This window comes from Labrus mixtus, chromosome 22, assembly GCF_963584025.1.
Source record: "Labrus mixtus chromosome 22, fLabMix1.1, whole genome shotgun sequence".
NCBI lineage: Eukaryota > Metazoa > Chordata > Actinopteri > Labriformes > Labridae > Labrus > Labrus mixtus.
The window spans coordinates 20445699-20458198 of record NC_083633.1 but is presented as its reverse complement, the minus strand read 5'-3'; the positions used below and the strand labels follow the sequence as shown (position 1 = coordinate 20458198).

At 45.3% G+C, this 12500-nt stretch overlaps 1 protein-coding gene across 1 annotated transcript in view; it reads left to right on the top strand.

The window, feature by feature from the left end:
- Window positions 1-12500, top strand: part of LOC132956073 (filamin-C-like) — a 43745-nt gene that overhangs the window by 13470 nt on the left and 17775 nt on the right. The window contains 22 exon segments of the mRNA XM_061029228.1: window positions 65-313; window positions 505-602; window positions 1744-1894; window positions 3000-3118; window positions 3209-3286; window positions 4040-4202; window positions 4326-4526; window positions 5681-5803; window positions 6877-7014; window positions 7141-7267; window positions 7512-7648; window positions 7760-7953; window positions 8043-8156; window positions 8236-8379; window positions 9020-9143; window positions 9265-9425; window positions 9511-9601; window positions 9761-9930; window positions 10014-10131; window positions 10618-10880; window positions 11099-11696; window positions 12322-12495. Coding sequence (XP_060885211.1) covers window positions 65-313; window positions 505-602; window positions 1744-1894; window positions 3000-3118; window positions 3209-3286; window positions 4040-4202; window positions 4326-4526; window positions 5681-5803; window positions 6877-7014; window positions 7141-7267; window positions 7512-7648; window positions 7760-7953; window positions 8043-8156; window positions 8236-8379; window positions 9020-9143; window positions 9265-9425; window positions 9511-9601; window positions 9761-9930; window positions 10014-10131; window positions 10618-10880; window positions 11099-11696; window positions 12322-12495 — 3735 coding nt within the window.

Below are 12500 nucleotides of genomic sequence, written 5' to 3'. Positions count from 1 at the left end.
GAGACATAAACATCCACACTCTCATTCAGGTAATTTTAGTCACCAGTGAACCTTCTCCCCTCAGACTCTAAAGCCATCGTGGACGGGAACCTGAAGCTGATCCTGGGTCTGATCTGGACCCTCATCCTGCATTACTCCATCTCCATGCCGATGTGGGAGGACGAGGACGACGAAGACGCCAAGAAGCTGACCCCCAAACAGCGTCTGCTGGGCTGGATCCAGAACAAGGTGCCCCAGCTCACCATCAACAACTTCCACCGGGACTGGAGGGACGGGAAGGCGCTGGGAGCTCTGGTGGACAACTGTGCTCCAGGTGGGGAAAAAAACCTGGGGGTGTGGGGTTACCCAACGGGGGGTGGGGGGGTTTGTGGTGGTTCAACAGTGACTTATAAAGTTCCTGAACTTCTCCTGGGATCAGACTGTCATTCAGGACAAATTCAGAATATCGTTCAGTGTCAGATTCTTTATGATTCATTTCTGGGTTTTTGTCCGTGCTGCCTTCAGGTCTGTGTCCAGACTGGGAAACTTGGGATCCCAGTCAGCCGGTGGAGAACGCCAGAGAGGCCATGCAGCAGGCCGACGACTGGCTCGGAGTGCCTCAGGTAACGTCACATCACCTGTTGACTTAACATATAACCTTCACCTTAACATTTAAAAAAAATAAATAAATGTTATTCACCAAAACGTACACACACACACACACACACACACACACACTCACACACACTCACACACACACTCACACAATAAAAAAAAGAGGGGAACTGTGGTACGATTCAGTTTTGCAAGCAGATTTAGACAGACACAAACAAACAAAACAAAACAAAAGGAAAAGGGTCAGTAAATAAAATGAATGAATTAGAAAGAGGGACAAAATAAGTGAATGAGCAAACAGGACAAAGAAAAACATGGAGGACAGTATAGTAACAAAATAATGTGAAATAAAACAGGTGGGATAGGTTGTACACTTTAACATTTACCTTTTACCACAACACAAAGGTAGACGGACTAAAAACAGGCCCGTCAGCGTTGAAGGGGTTAAACGCGATGAGATGAATCTGCCAATAAAAAGATCCACACACAGGCTGATTAAACCTCCTCATTCCCCTTAAATACAGACACATGTGAAGAGCTCTTCATCACATCAGATCTCTGACAATGAGTCATAAATACTAATGATTTAATCGACTTTTTGTTGAGCCCCTGAGTCGTTGTTCCGCTCGACTCAACAGACGTCGTTAAGGAACTTTGCTCTGAATGTGTTGAATGTCGGCCTGGTCTATTTCCAGCGTGCACAGTGATCCAGCAGCAGCAGCAGTTTAAATTAGCAGCAGAGCGAGCGGACAGATGCAACGATGAAGGACCGTTAACTGTCCACGCGTTAGCTGCAGACGCTCAGTCAGAGTTTCCATATTTAGAGAACTTTACTGTGTTTGACTCTGGGTGATAAATGAGGAATTTTAACAGCTAGGTGATGCAGATGTTTTTTTTTATATTGATGAGAGCAGCAGAGAGCTAACTTTGTTCTGTTTGTGTTAAACATTATTACATCGAACAGACTTTTCATGAAGTCGCCAGCTGCTACAAATCTCCCTAACTCTCTCTGACTCAGACGTTTAGATATCACATTGTTTGATGTTGTAAAATATCTTTTGGATGAGGCGCTCTGATGTTCATTTTTTATTATCAGGATTTATCTGTTCATGTGCTCAACACGTGTTCTTCCCCTCGTTTCTTCTTCAGGTTATCGCTCCAGAGGAGATCGTGGATCCTAATGTGGACGAGCACTCTGTCATGACTTACCTGTCTCAGTTCCCCAAATCGAAACTGAAGCCCGGCGCCCCACTGAGGGCGAAGACGCTGCACCCTAAGAGGGCTAAAGCCTTTGGACCAGGTGAGGAAGAAACACTACACCGGGGTTAATAAGTACCGACCGGAGGGGATTCTAGTCTGTTGGGGCCAAACAGGGGGAAGAATTCATCACTATTACTATAAATAATCTTAAAGGCTTTATGTGTGATTTTTTGATCCAGCAGATGTCGCCCTTGAGCACCAGCATGAAACCAAAACAACTCGCGCTGCATTGTTGTGTTAGCATGCTAATGCTAGCGATCTTTATTGTACTCGTATCTTCACACTGCATGTAAATTTACCTGAAATGAGCGTGATCTAGAAACACAGTTAAGCAGTGAGTACAGTATGTTATTCTTCTTTTCTCTAGTCCCTCAATTAAACAACTTTTATACACGAGGGGAGGAGTCAGCCGGCCGTCCTGGCGATGTAAACAAAGTGAAGATAGGACTCTGAAAACTCTGAAAACATCACAGACAGTGGGACTCGGGTGTTACACCCATTGTAGACAGTCATGACTCACAGAGTTATTTTCAGAGGATGTACTTGATTTCTACATTAAAGAGTGAAAAATCACAGATAAAGACTTTAACTAAAAAGTGCAAAATGTTTTATCTCACCACTGAGACTCTTTATTTTAGTAACATCACTCAAGACCAAGTTTTAAGGTTTTCATACCAGAACTAGTAGCTAATTTATGTTCTTTCAGGGTGCTAGCTAAGCTAACAAGTCCCTGACCTTTGACCCTCAGTGGTGCACACTCGACTTAGTCAGCTGCTCTGCTAGCTAAGCTAACAAGTCGACTGCTAGTCTCCGGCCTCCAGTGGTGCATTCTTGAGTTTTAGATGGTGGCTCTTGCAAAACATTTTGGTCAAAGGGAGGTTTCCTACTGTGATTGCAAAATTTGCATATTTTGAGCCACTGCTGTGTTGTAACGTTTTTCAATGCTGAGGGCCTCCCTACGGTCCTGGGGCCCCAAGCAGTTGCCTGTTTGCCTCTGGTACTGACAGAAACAGGTCGACCTGTTGGACTATCTCTTTTAAATAATAAAAAATAAGCTGATCTTTGTCAGTTTAACCCAGTGATGTCTGATTAGTTGGAATAATAACACTTTTCTTTAACCCTCCTTCCTGTCATGTGTCCGTCAGGTATCGAGCCTAGAGGTAACGTGGTCCTGAAACCAGCAGAGTTTCTGGTGGAGACGGTGGAGGCCGGGCTCGGTGAAGTCCTGGTTTATGTGGAGGATCCAGAGGGACACACGGAGGAGGTTGGAAGCACACACTCTTATTCTACATCTAATCAAACACAAATTAAAATGAAATGAAACTGAATGTGATTGTCTCTCTGTTTCCTTCAGGCCCGAGTGATCCCCAACAACGACAAGAACAGAACCTACTCTGTGGTCTACCTGCCCAAAGTGGAGGGGCTTCACAAGGTATGTACAAATCAACATGAAAGACAAATCATTTATAGGCTTAACATGGTACAGAGCGAGCTGCATCGGCGTTCCCCCCACACAAGAGGAGATGAGATCATAAATATTTACGATTTGCAATCAGTGTGGCCCAGATCACTCTGACCACACCTCAAACAACAGGAACATCTGACAAGATCCTCAAACCATTCAAGCCCAAAAGCGTCCTGATGATCTTGTAGTGTGGACCCTGCTTTAGTTACACAACAGGGTCCTAAGTCTCTGACTAGACTCTTCTCCTCTGTTGCCCTCCGGTGGTGGAACGAACTTCCAAACTCCATGTGATTTGCAGAGTCCCTCTGCACCTTTAAGAAAAAGCTAAAGACCCAGCTCTTTCATGAATACCTACTAACTTAATGATGATGGTCTCCATATTATTGATGATGATGATGGTAGTGACGATGGTTTTTGTTTGATAACGACGACTTATAAGATGGTTTCTATACTGATTAGAGCTCTCAAGAACTGCCCTCAATGTTGTGCTTTGCCTCTGGTCACTTCCTGTCAGCACCTGTGTGTCCAATCAGACTCAAAGCTGATCGTTTGCTCTTACTGACATTGTTCCCTTTTTTCTAGATCCTTGCTTGTGTTGTTCTTACTCTCTGATGTACGTCGCTTTGGATAAAAGCGTCTGCTAAGTGAACTGTAGAATTGTTGTAGAATAATAGACTCATAAGAAACCCTAACAGGTCTGGTTATCGCTGTTCCTCCCAGGTGAAGGTGCTGTTTGCCGGGCTGGACATTGACAGAAGTCCCTTCATGGTGAACATTTCAAAGGCCATGGGCGACCCGACCAGAGTTCAGGCCCGCGGGCCGGGGCTGCAGCAGACGGGCAACGTGGCCAACAAACCGACATACTTTGATATTTACACCGCAGGTAAACACTCGAGCTGAGACTGAGGTCAGCTGCACCGCCTCACTCTCTCTGATTCTGTCAACTGAGCGACACAATCTTCTCTCTGTCTCTGAACGTCTTCTTGTCCGTCCGTCTGCCGTCCAGGGGCGGGGGCCGGAGATGTGGGCGTCATCATTGTGGATTCGAACGGGCGGAGAGACACTGTGGAGATTGTCTTGGAAAACAAAGGGGACAGTATTTTCCGCTGCACCTATGTTCCAGTCCTGGAGGGAGCGCACACCGTCTGTGTGACCTTTGCCGGCCAGCAGATTCCCAGAAGCCCTTTCACCGTCCACATCTCGGAGGGTAAGAGTTCACTGAATCTGTTCTACTACACTGTGTTTTATCAGCTCTGATCTTACTGCTGTTGATTATGTGTCTGATTCTTTAAAGGTTGAAAATTTCCACTGCATCGTAATGTGTTCTTAATCAGTTTAAGTCAATAACGAGACCCTGAAACCTGCAGATACTTTAACCTCATGTTGAAGATCATCTAATATGACGAGTGTAATTCATGTTTGACCCTTCCTTTTGTAACCATCATCTCCTACTCAACAGCATCTATTTCTAATCAGCCATTAAAATCCAGTGTACAGATTGATGAAGAATGAGAAACTTTTACGTCCATGATGTGAGATCTAAGGCTCAGTCTGATTGGACGATCGCTGCCCTGCTCGTCAGTATTTGACCTCAGGTTTCATTTACAGAGTCTCATATTTGTTGTCTTGGTTCCTGGTTCTGCTGCTCAGTGTTCACTGTCTGTCGACAGAGTTGGACTCTGACTTTGATGTATATTGGACACTCTTAACTTGGATTTAGCCTTTCCTCGATAAAAGGTCTTGTTAGGACTTTATTGTGGCCCGGGCTGTCTTTTAGCTGGACTTGATTCAACACTGGTTGGTGGGTTTGTTGTACTAACTCCTCCTGAGGTTACAAATCTTAATTTGGGACATGACCTTGAACTCAAACCGTTGACGTTGCCCCCCCTTCACTTTATTAAGAACTTGACTTGATTTTGACATCTCTTTCTGGAGATGTCTGGGCGAACTTGCATAGTCTTGATGGATGAAATGTTGGCTTACCTGTCTTTAAACTTCAACCTCATTTGGCTCTCGACTGCTCATGTTTTTGCTCCAAAAGGAGACGGAGACACGTTGCCCATTTTGACATTCAGTAAATGACTTTTGACTTGCATATCTTGTACTTACGACTTGATTTAGGACTTTGGATTTACAGTCTTGGTTAGGGACTGTTGTTTTTGTCTTAGCCAAAGACTTGAGTCATGACCTCTGACTAAACTCTTTGCAGTTGAGGCTTGTCTTTTTCAGATCCCTACATGGTCACAGCGCTGCCTTCAGGTTTGGTTGGATTGACGGTTTTACTGGTCTGGTGTTGAACCGGTTTAAAGGTCTGTGTCCTCCTGTGCACAAATGTCTCTTCACTGTTGTACCTTCCTTCAGTTTCACAGAGCATCCAACCTCCGGGGTCTCCTGTGCCCATTTTACCACAATCCATGCACACCCCTCCCTCAGACAAGACAAGGAGGGCCCCCCCACCAACACCACCCAAACCCAGACGACCAAGTTAGTACAGGCTGTGGGGTGGGGGTGTACCTGGAGCCTGCCTGCGCTCTCGCCTGGTTTCCTTCCACCTCGACTTAAAAACCATCCCTGCCTCCGAGCCTCTGCAGAGTTTTCCCAGCTTTGAGCATGTGCAGCTTCGTCCTGAGCAGCTTCTTCTTCTTCTTCTTCTCCTGCAGCATATAAACTGAGTGAATGTGTACGAGTGTTGATCCTGCTCTGGATGGTTTTAGGATTAATGATCAAAGACGGAATGTAGTTAAATGAACTTCAAATATGTGCAGGCCATCCAAAAACACTCAATGCCAATAAAAGTTTAATCACTATGTTTTCACCCAATGGTCTTCATCAAGGGGTCACACCCATGTGTAGATATAGATTTGCACACCAATAGACTGGTAAGAACTTTGATGGCAGGTGTGTCAATAAATGTATATAAATATATATATATATATATATATATATATATATATATAATAAAATAAAATCATGAGAACCAAGGGCCTCCTCTTCTCGGTCTCGCTCATCATCATCGTTTTTTATCTCCTCTTTTTTCTCTAAACACAAAAGTTGTGATCATTTTGTCCAACACTTTTGTTTCTTTTCACATCTTGAACTCATGAAAGTCTGAACTATTCCTCCTTCCGACTCATTGTTTCATCTTTTCATCATCTTTGCTGTTTTTTTTTCTCCTTTCAGCCTCTGCAAACAGCTTCTCTGAGCCCCGACCAGCTGACTAACAGCCATCTGTGTGTGTGTGTGTGTGTGTGTGTGTGTGTTTATTCTGTTTTATCACTGTTTAATTTAGACTTATGACATCAGACTATTGGCTTATTGTGAAAGATTTTCACATTCTACTTTTACAGTTAAGTATGAGATTGAAAGGAGAAAGAATCAGAGTGAGGTAAACGTTTAATCAAAACACATCTTTGATTTTAATTCCACAGACACGTCTTCTTTATTCTTTGTTTCATGTTAAAAGGAATAACAGGCGTATGAATATGTGTGAATGTTTCTGACTTTCATGATTATTTGTTTGTACCTAACATATTTTGTTCTTAATCTGGTCCTCACAGCGAGTAATCCAAACGCCTGCAGAGCGTCGGGCAGAGGTCTGCAGCCGAAGGGTCTGAGGGTGAAAGAAGTGGCAGATTTTAAAGTTTTCACTAAAGGAGCCGGCAGCGGAGAGCTCAAAGTCACCGTGAAGGGACCAAGTATGACGGCAGGACTCAAAAAAATATTCAAACTTGATGTTTTTTAGAATTTTTACATCTGAAATGTACTTCACTGTACCTGCTGATCAGGACTGATTGTGTTTGATGTTTTTATTTTGAATCCAGAGGGCATGGAGGAGCCGGTGAAGGTCCTGGAGATGGAAAACGGCATATTTGAGTGTAATTATTACCCCGTAATGACAGGGAAATATATTGTTACCATCACCTGGGGAGGACATAGCATCCCACGCAGGTGAGATATTCAGCTCCTCTTATTGTGCACATAGCTCTGAAATGTCTAACTTTACATGAAAACTGAAGAGTTACAGGGGACCCAGGAGAGAACCCTGAGGTTCTCCAAAGGTTTTAAACCCAGAGAACAGAAATTTCTGGTATCGTGACAACCCTACTCATGAGTTGTGAATTGCTCTGCAGCTCTCTCTAAAAATATGAGTTTGAGTATTTTATTTTTAACCCTCTGATTTGTGTGGTTTCAGTCCCTTTGAGATCCAGGTGAGTGAGGAGGCGGGGCCTCAAAAGGTCAGGGCCTGGGGTCCAGGTCTGGAGACAGGGATGGTGGGGAAGAGTGCTGACTTTGTGGTGGAGGCGATCGGCACGGAGGTGGGAACACTAGGTATGTAACAACACCTGCTGTTCAGAGTGACTGACGGGTGACCAAGGGGGCGTGGCTTAATGAGGCTTAACATGTAATTTGTCAGTGTCACTAATTTTGAACTGTGTGCAGGTTTCTCCATTGAGGGTCCCTCTCAGGCGAAGATCGAGTGCGATGATAAGGGTGATGGGTCGTGTGATGTGCGGTACTGGCCGACTGAGCCGGGCGACTACGCCGTGCACGTCATCTGTGACGACGAGGACATCAAAGACAGTCCCTTCATGGCCCACGTCCTCCCTGCTGCCAACGACGTCTTCCCAGAAAATGTACTACCAAACTTTACTGATTACTAAAGGTATATTTACCTAATGACTTCCTGTTAAACCTGAAGAGTTGAATGTTCTCCCCTCCTCAGGTGAAGTGTTACGGTCCGGGTCTGGAGCCACTCGGCTGCATCGTCAACAAACCGGCTGATTTCTCCATCGACACCCGTGGAGCCGGCAGGGGGGAGCTGAAGCTCTACGCTCAGGTGGGAATCAAAGGTCTGATCACACGATTCTGTGTTGTTTAATGATGACGATGGTGATAACCTGTGTTTGTGCTTTCAGGACGCTGAGGGTTTCCCCATCGACATTCAGATCACTGATAACGGAGACAGCACCTTCTTCTGTGTTTACATTCCCACTAAACCCATCAAACACACCATCATCATCACCTGGGGGGAAGTCAATGTCCCCAACAGCCCCTTCAGGGTAAGAAAAACAAACAAACCAGATTCAGTCACGTATTTTAAAAACCAAAGAATTCAAAATCAATCTACAACACTGCTGATACTGTCCTGTGAATTTGAGGGGGAAAAAATCAGATGTGTTCTTTTCTTCTTCCTCTCGGACCTGATTTTTTTTCTTTAAAGTCAGCTACCAATTGACTTATTTTCAAGTTTAAAAAAAAAAAAAATTCGATATACGTTTCACAATGTTGTCATAAAAATGTGAAGAATAAGAATTGTGTTTTATTTGAGAAAGTCAACAAATTTAAATACAGAACGATAGAGGACCCAGCATAGAACCTTGAGGTACTCCATGATTTAAATAGCGTTTTTCAGTGCAAGATAAACATGTTCCTTGTCTGCTTAAAAAAATAGGTGGTTTAGGTGTATTTAGTCTTCTGTTGAAGGTAATTTGATTGATAAAAATGTCAAGAAAAGCTGTGAAATGTATCTTGTAGAGAATAACTTTTGTGAGTTGACGTTTTATTTGAAAATGTTGGTTCAATTAACTTTAATTTTATTGTCTTTTGTTTGCCAGTGGGGACCATTGTTTGTAGTCAGAGCATATAACACGATAAGTCTTTATTTCTAAACATTGTAAAAACTATTTTATTGGGAATCAGGTGACAATCGGAGAAGGCAGTCATCCTGAGAATGTGAAGGTTTACGGTCCAGGTGTGGAGAAGGTGGGTCTGAAGGCCAACGAGCCGACGTACTTTACTGTGGACTGCAGCGAGGCCGGGCAGGGTGAGTCACCTTCACAGCTGTTACATGTTGTATATCCTTTTGTTTTTAAATGATTCCTTTGACTTCTTTTATTTTAGGTATGATGGCATTAAAGTGTATCACCTTTTTTTTTTACCTGCAGGTGACGTCAGCATCGGGATCAAGTGTGCTCCAGGTGTGGTCGGTCCAGCAGAGGCAGACATCGACTTCGACATCATCAAGAACGACAACGACACATTCACGGTGAAGTACACGCCCCCAGGTCCCGGTCAGTACACCATCATGGTGCTGTTTGCTGATCAGGTAAGAGCGTGCACAGGTGAACTGCTGCTGGAAATGTTTTCTGTTAAATCAGAAGTTACAAAAACTCTCTCTTGGTGTCACACAGGAAATCCCCGTCAGCCCCTTCAGAATAAAGGTGGATCCTTCCCATGATGCAGCTAAAGTCAGAGCAGAAGGACCTGGACTCAACAAGACAGGTGAGCGTGTTGTCTGTAAAAACGAGGTTTGTGAGTTGTTTAAATTTAAATTATTAAACCAAGCGGTAACCTCTAGTGCCATCCCAAGTTACGCATCTTTGGGGCAGATCTGTTGGAAACTGTCAGTTTATTTTATTTTATTCTCTGACCTCTCTGCAGGTGTTGAGGTGGGTAAACCGACTCATTTCACCATCTACACAAAGGGAGCAGGAAAAGCCAAACCTGAGGTCCATTACACCGCAGCGGCTAAAGGTGAAGCCGTCCGAGACTTCGAGATCATCGACAACCACGACTACTCGTACACGGTCCGCTACACGGCCGTCCAGCAGGTAAAGAACCACCAGCTTGGAGTCATATTTACAACATATGAGTAATGACCTGGAGTTAACCTCAGAGCGTGTGTCTTCATCAGGGGAACATGTCCATCACTGTGTGCCACGGAGGAGACCCCATCCCCAGGAGTCCTTTTAACATATCTGTGGCTCCCCCACTGGACCTCAACAAGATCAAGGTGCAGGGTCTGAACAACAGTGAGTACACCTCAGTCTTGTGGTTTCTACTAGCGTTGACAAAATGTTCCATCGTTTTTGATAGTTTTTAAATGAGAATAATCGACCTGTTTTGTGTGTTTTCGGTCCATTTGAGGTCAAGGTGAGGCTGGCAACATTTTAAAACATTGCCATTCTTTTTGTGCAATTTATAAAGTGTGCAGGAGGTTTCCTGTAATATTTGATAATTGCAAACAACAATTCATGGAATATTTGATGCCTTGGACTTTTATTTGTTCTTCTTGTTGATAGTTGAAGTTTAAAATTCAGACATCATGGACACCTGAGAAAACATCGGGCATGTAGAAGGAAAACAGTTTCCATACAGGATGTCAGGTTCAGGTTGAGTTTAGAGCAGAGTTCAGATGTAGGCTACACCTAGTCATTTTGACCTAAAGCCATAAAAATCTTAAAAAATGACATCAAACAATGACTAACAACTCGTGTCTGTGTTTGTGCCAATCAAAGAGGTGGATGTCGGGAAGGACGAAGAGTTCACCATCTGCACTCAGGGCGCCGGAGGTCAGGGCAAACTGGACGTGAAGATCGTCTCGCCGTCACGTCGACCAATCCCCTGCAAGCTGGAGTCGAGCACAGCCAACGAGCTGCACACAGTGAAGTACATTCCCCCCGAGGAAGGCACTTACAGAGTGGACATCGGCTACGACGGAAACCCCGTACCAGGAAGTCCGTTCAGCGTGGAGGGCATGATGCCCCCCGACCCTTCAAAGGTGAGTTAATGAGACGGGAATGAATGAAGTCAAAGAGAAGATGATCCACTCGACCTGCAGAGTTTAAAGTACTGACGCTTCATCCTGTTTGTAACTCCATAAAGAGAGTCCAACTCCATCACTCTGCTGAATCATAGTGTCACACCTTTTCATGAATAACTGCTGCTGATGTAGATCCGACCCTCAGACTGTATGCTTGCTCTTTGTGTGCCTTCCAGGTGAGGGCATACGGTCCTGGTCTTCAGGGTGGGGTTGTGGGTAAACCCGCCCCCTTTGCCATAGACACCAAGGGAGCAGGCACAGGTGGTCTGGGTCTGACGGTGGAGGGTCCCTGCGAGGCTAAGATCGAGTGTCAGGACAACGGGGATGGCTCCTGCTCCGTGTCCTACCTGCCCACCGAGCCCGGGGAGTACGCCATCAACATCCTGTTCGCAGAGCAGCACATCCCCGGCTCGCCCTTCAAGGCCGCGGTCCAGTCCGCATTCGACCCCAGCAAGGTGACGGCGAGCGGCCCGGGCCTGGAGCGAGGGAAGGTCGACGAGGACGGCCTGTTCACGGTGGACTGCTCCAAAGCGGGAGAGGCCGAGCTCACCATCGAGATCACCTCCGACTCCGGGGCTAAAGCCGAAGTCCATGTGCAGAACAACAGCGACGGGACCTACTCCATCACCTACATCCCCCGAGCACACGGCATGTACACCATCACCATCAAATACGGAGGAAACCCAGTGCCCAATTTCCCTGCCAGACTGCAGGTGGACCCCGCCATCGACACCAGCGGGGTCAAAGTGAAGGGACCGGGAGTGGAGCCCAGAGGTGAGCATGGTGTCATCACGTTTTATAAAGAGCTCAGACTCAAACTTACATCAGAATCTCTACAATTCTACAATTCACTCAGCAGACTCTTTTATCCAAAGCGACGTACATCAGAGAGTAAGAACAACACAAACAAGGATCTAGAAAAAAGGGAACAATGTCAGTAAGAGCAAACGATCAGCTTTGAGTCTGATTGGACACACAGGTGCTGACAGGAAGTGACCAGAGGCAAAGCACAACATTGAGGGCAGTTCTTGAGAGCTCTAATCAGTATAGAAACCATCTTATAAGTCGTCGTTATCAAACAAAAACCATCGTCATTACCATCATCATCATCAATAATATGGAGACCATCATCATTAAGTTAGTAGGTATTCATGAAAGAGCTGGGTCTTTAGCTTTTTCTTAAAGGTGCAGAGGGACTCTGCAGATCACATGAAGTTTGGAAGTTAATTCCACCACCTGGGGGCGACAGAGGAGAAGAGTCTAGTCAGCGTCTTAGGACCCTGTTGTGAAGACTCTGCGTCTACTCTAAGAGATTGTGTCGTTTGAAATGCATGGAAGTGAAAAGTATTCAAATGATTTTGACCTGGACGGTAACTGGATGTGCGTTTGGTCTCCGCAGGGGTCCTGAGAGAAGTGACCACCCATTTCATCGTGGACGCCCGGGCTCACTACAAGAGCGGCGGCAGCCACATCAAAACCAGCATCTCCAACCCGTCAGGCTCCAACACGGACGCCTACATCACCGACAAAGGAGACGGGACCTACAGAGTGGAGTACACGCCATACGAGGACGGTGAG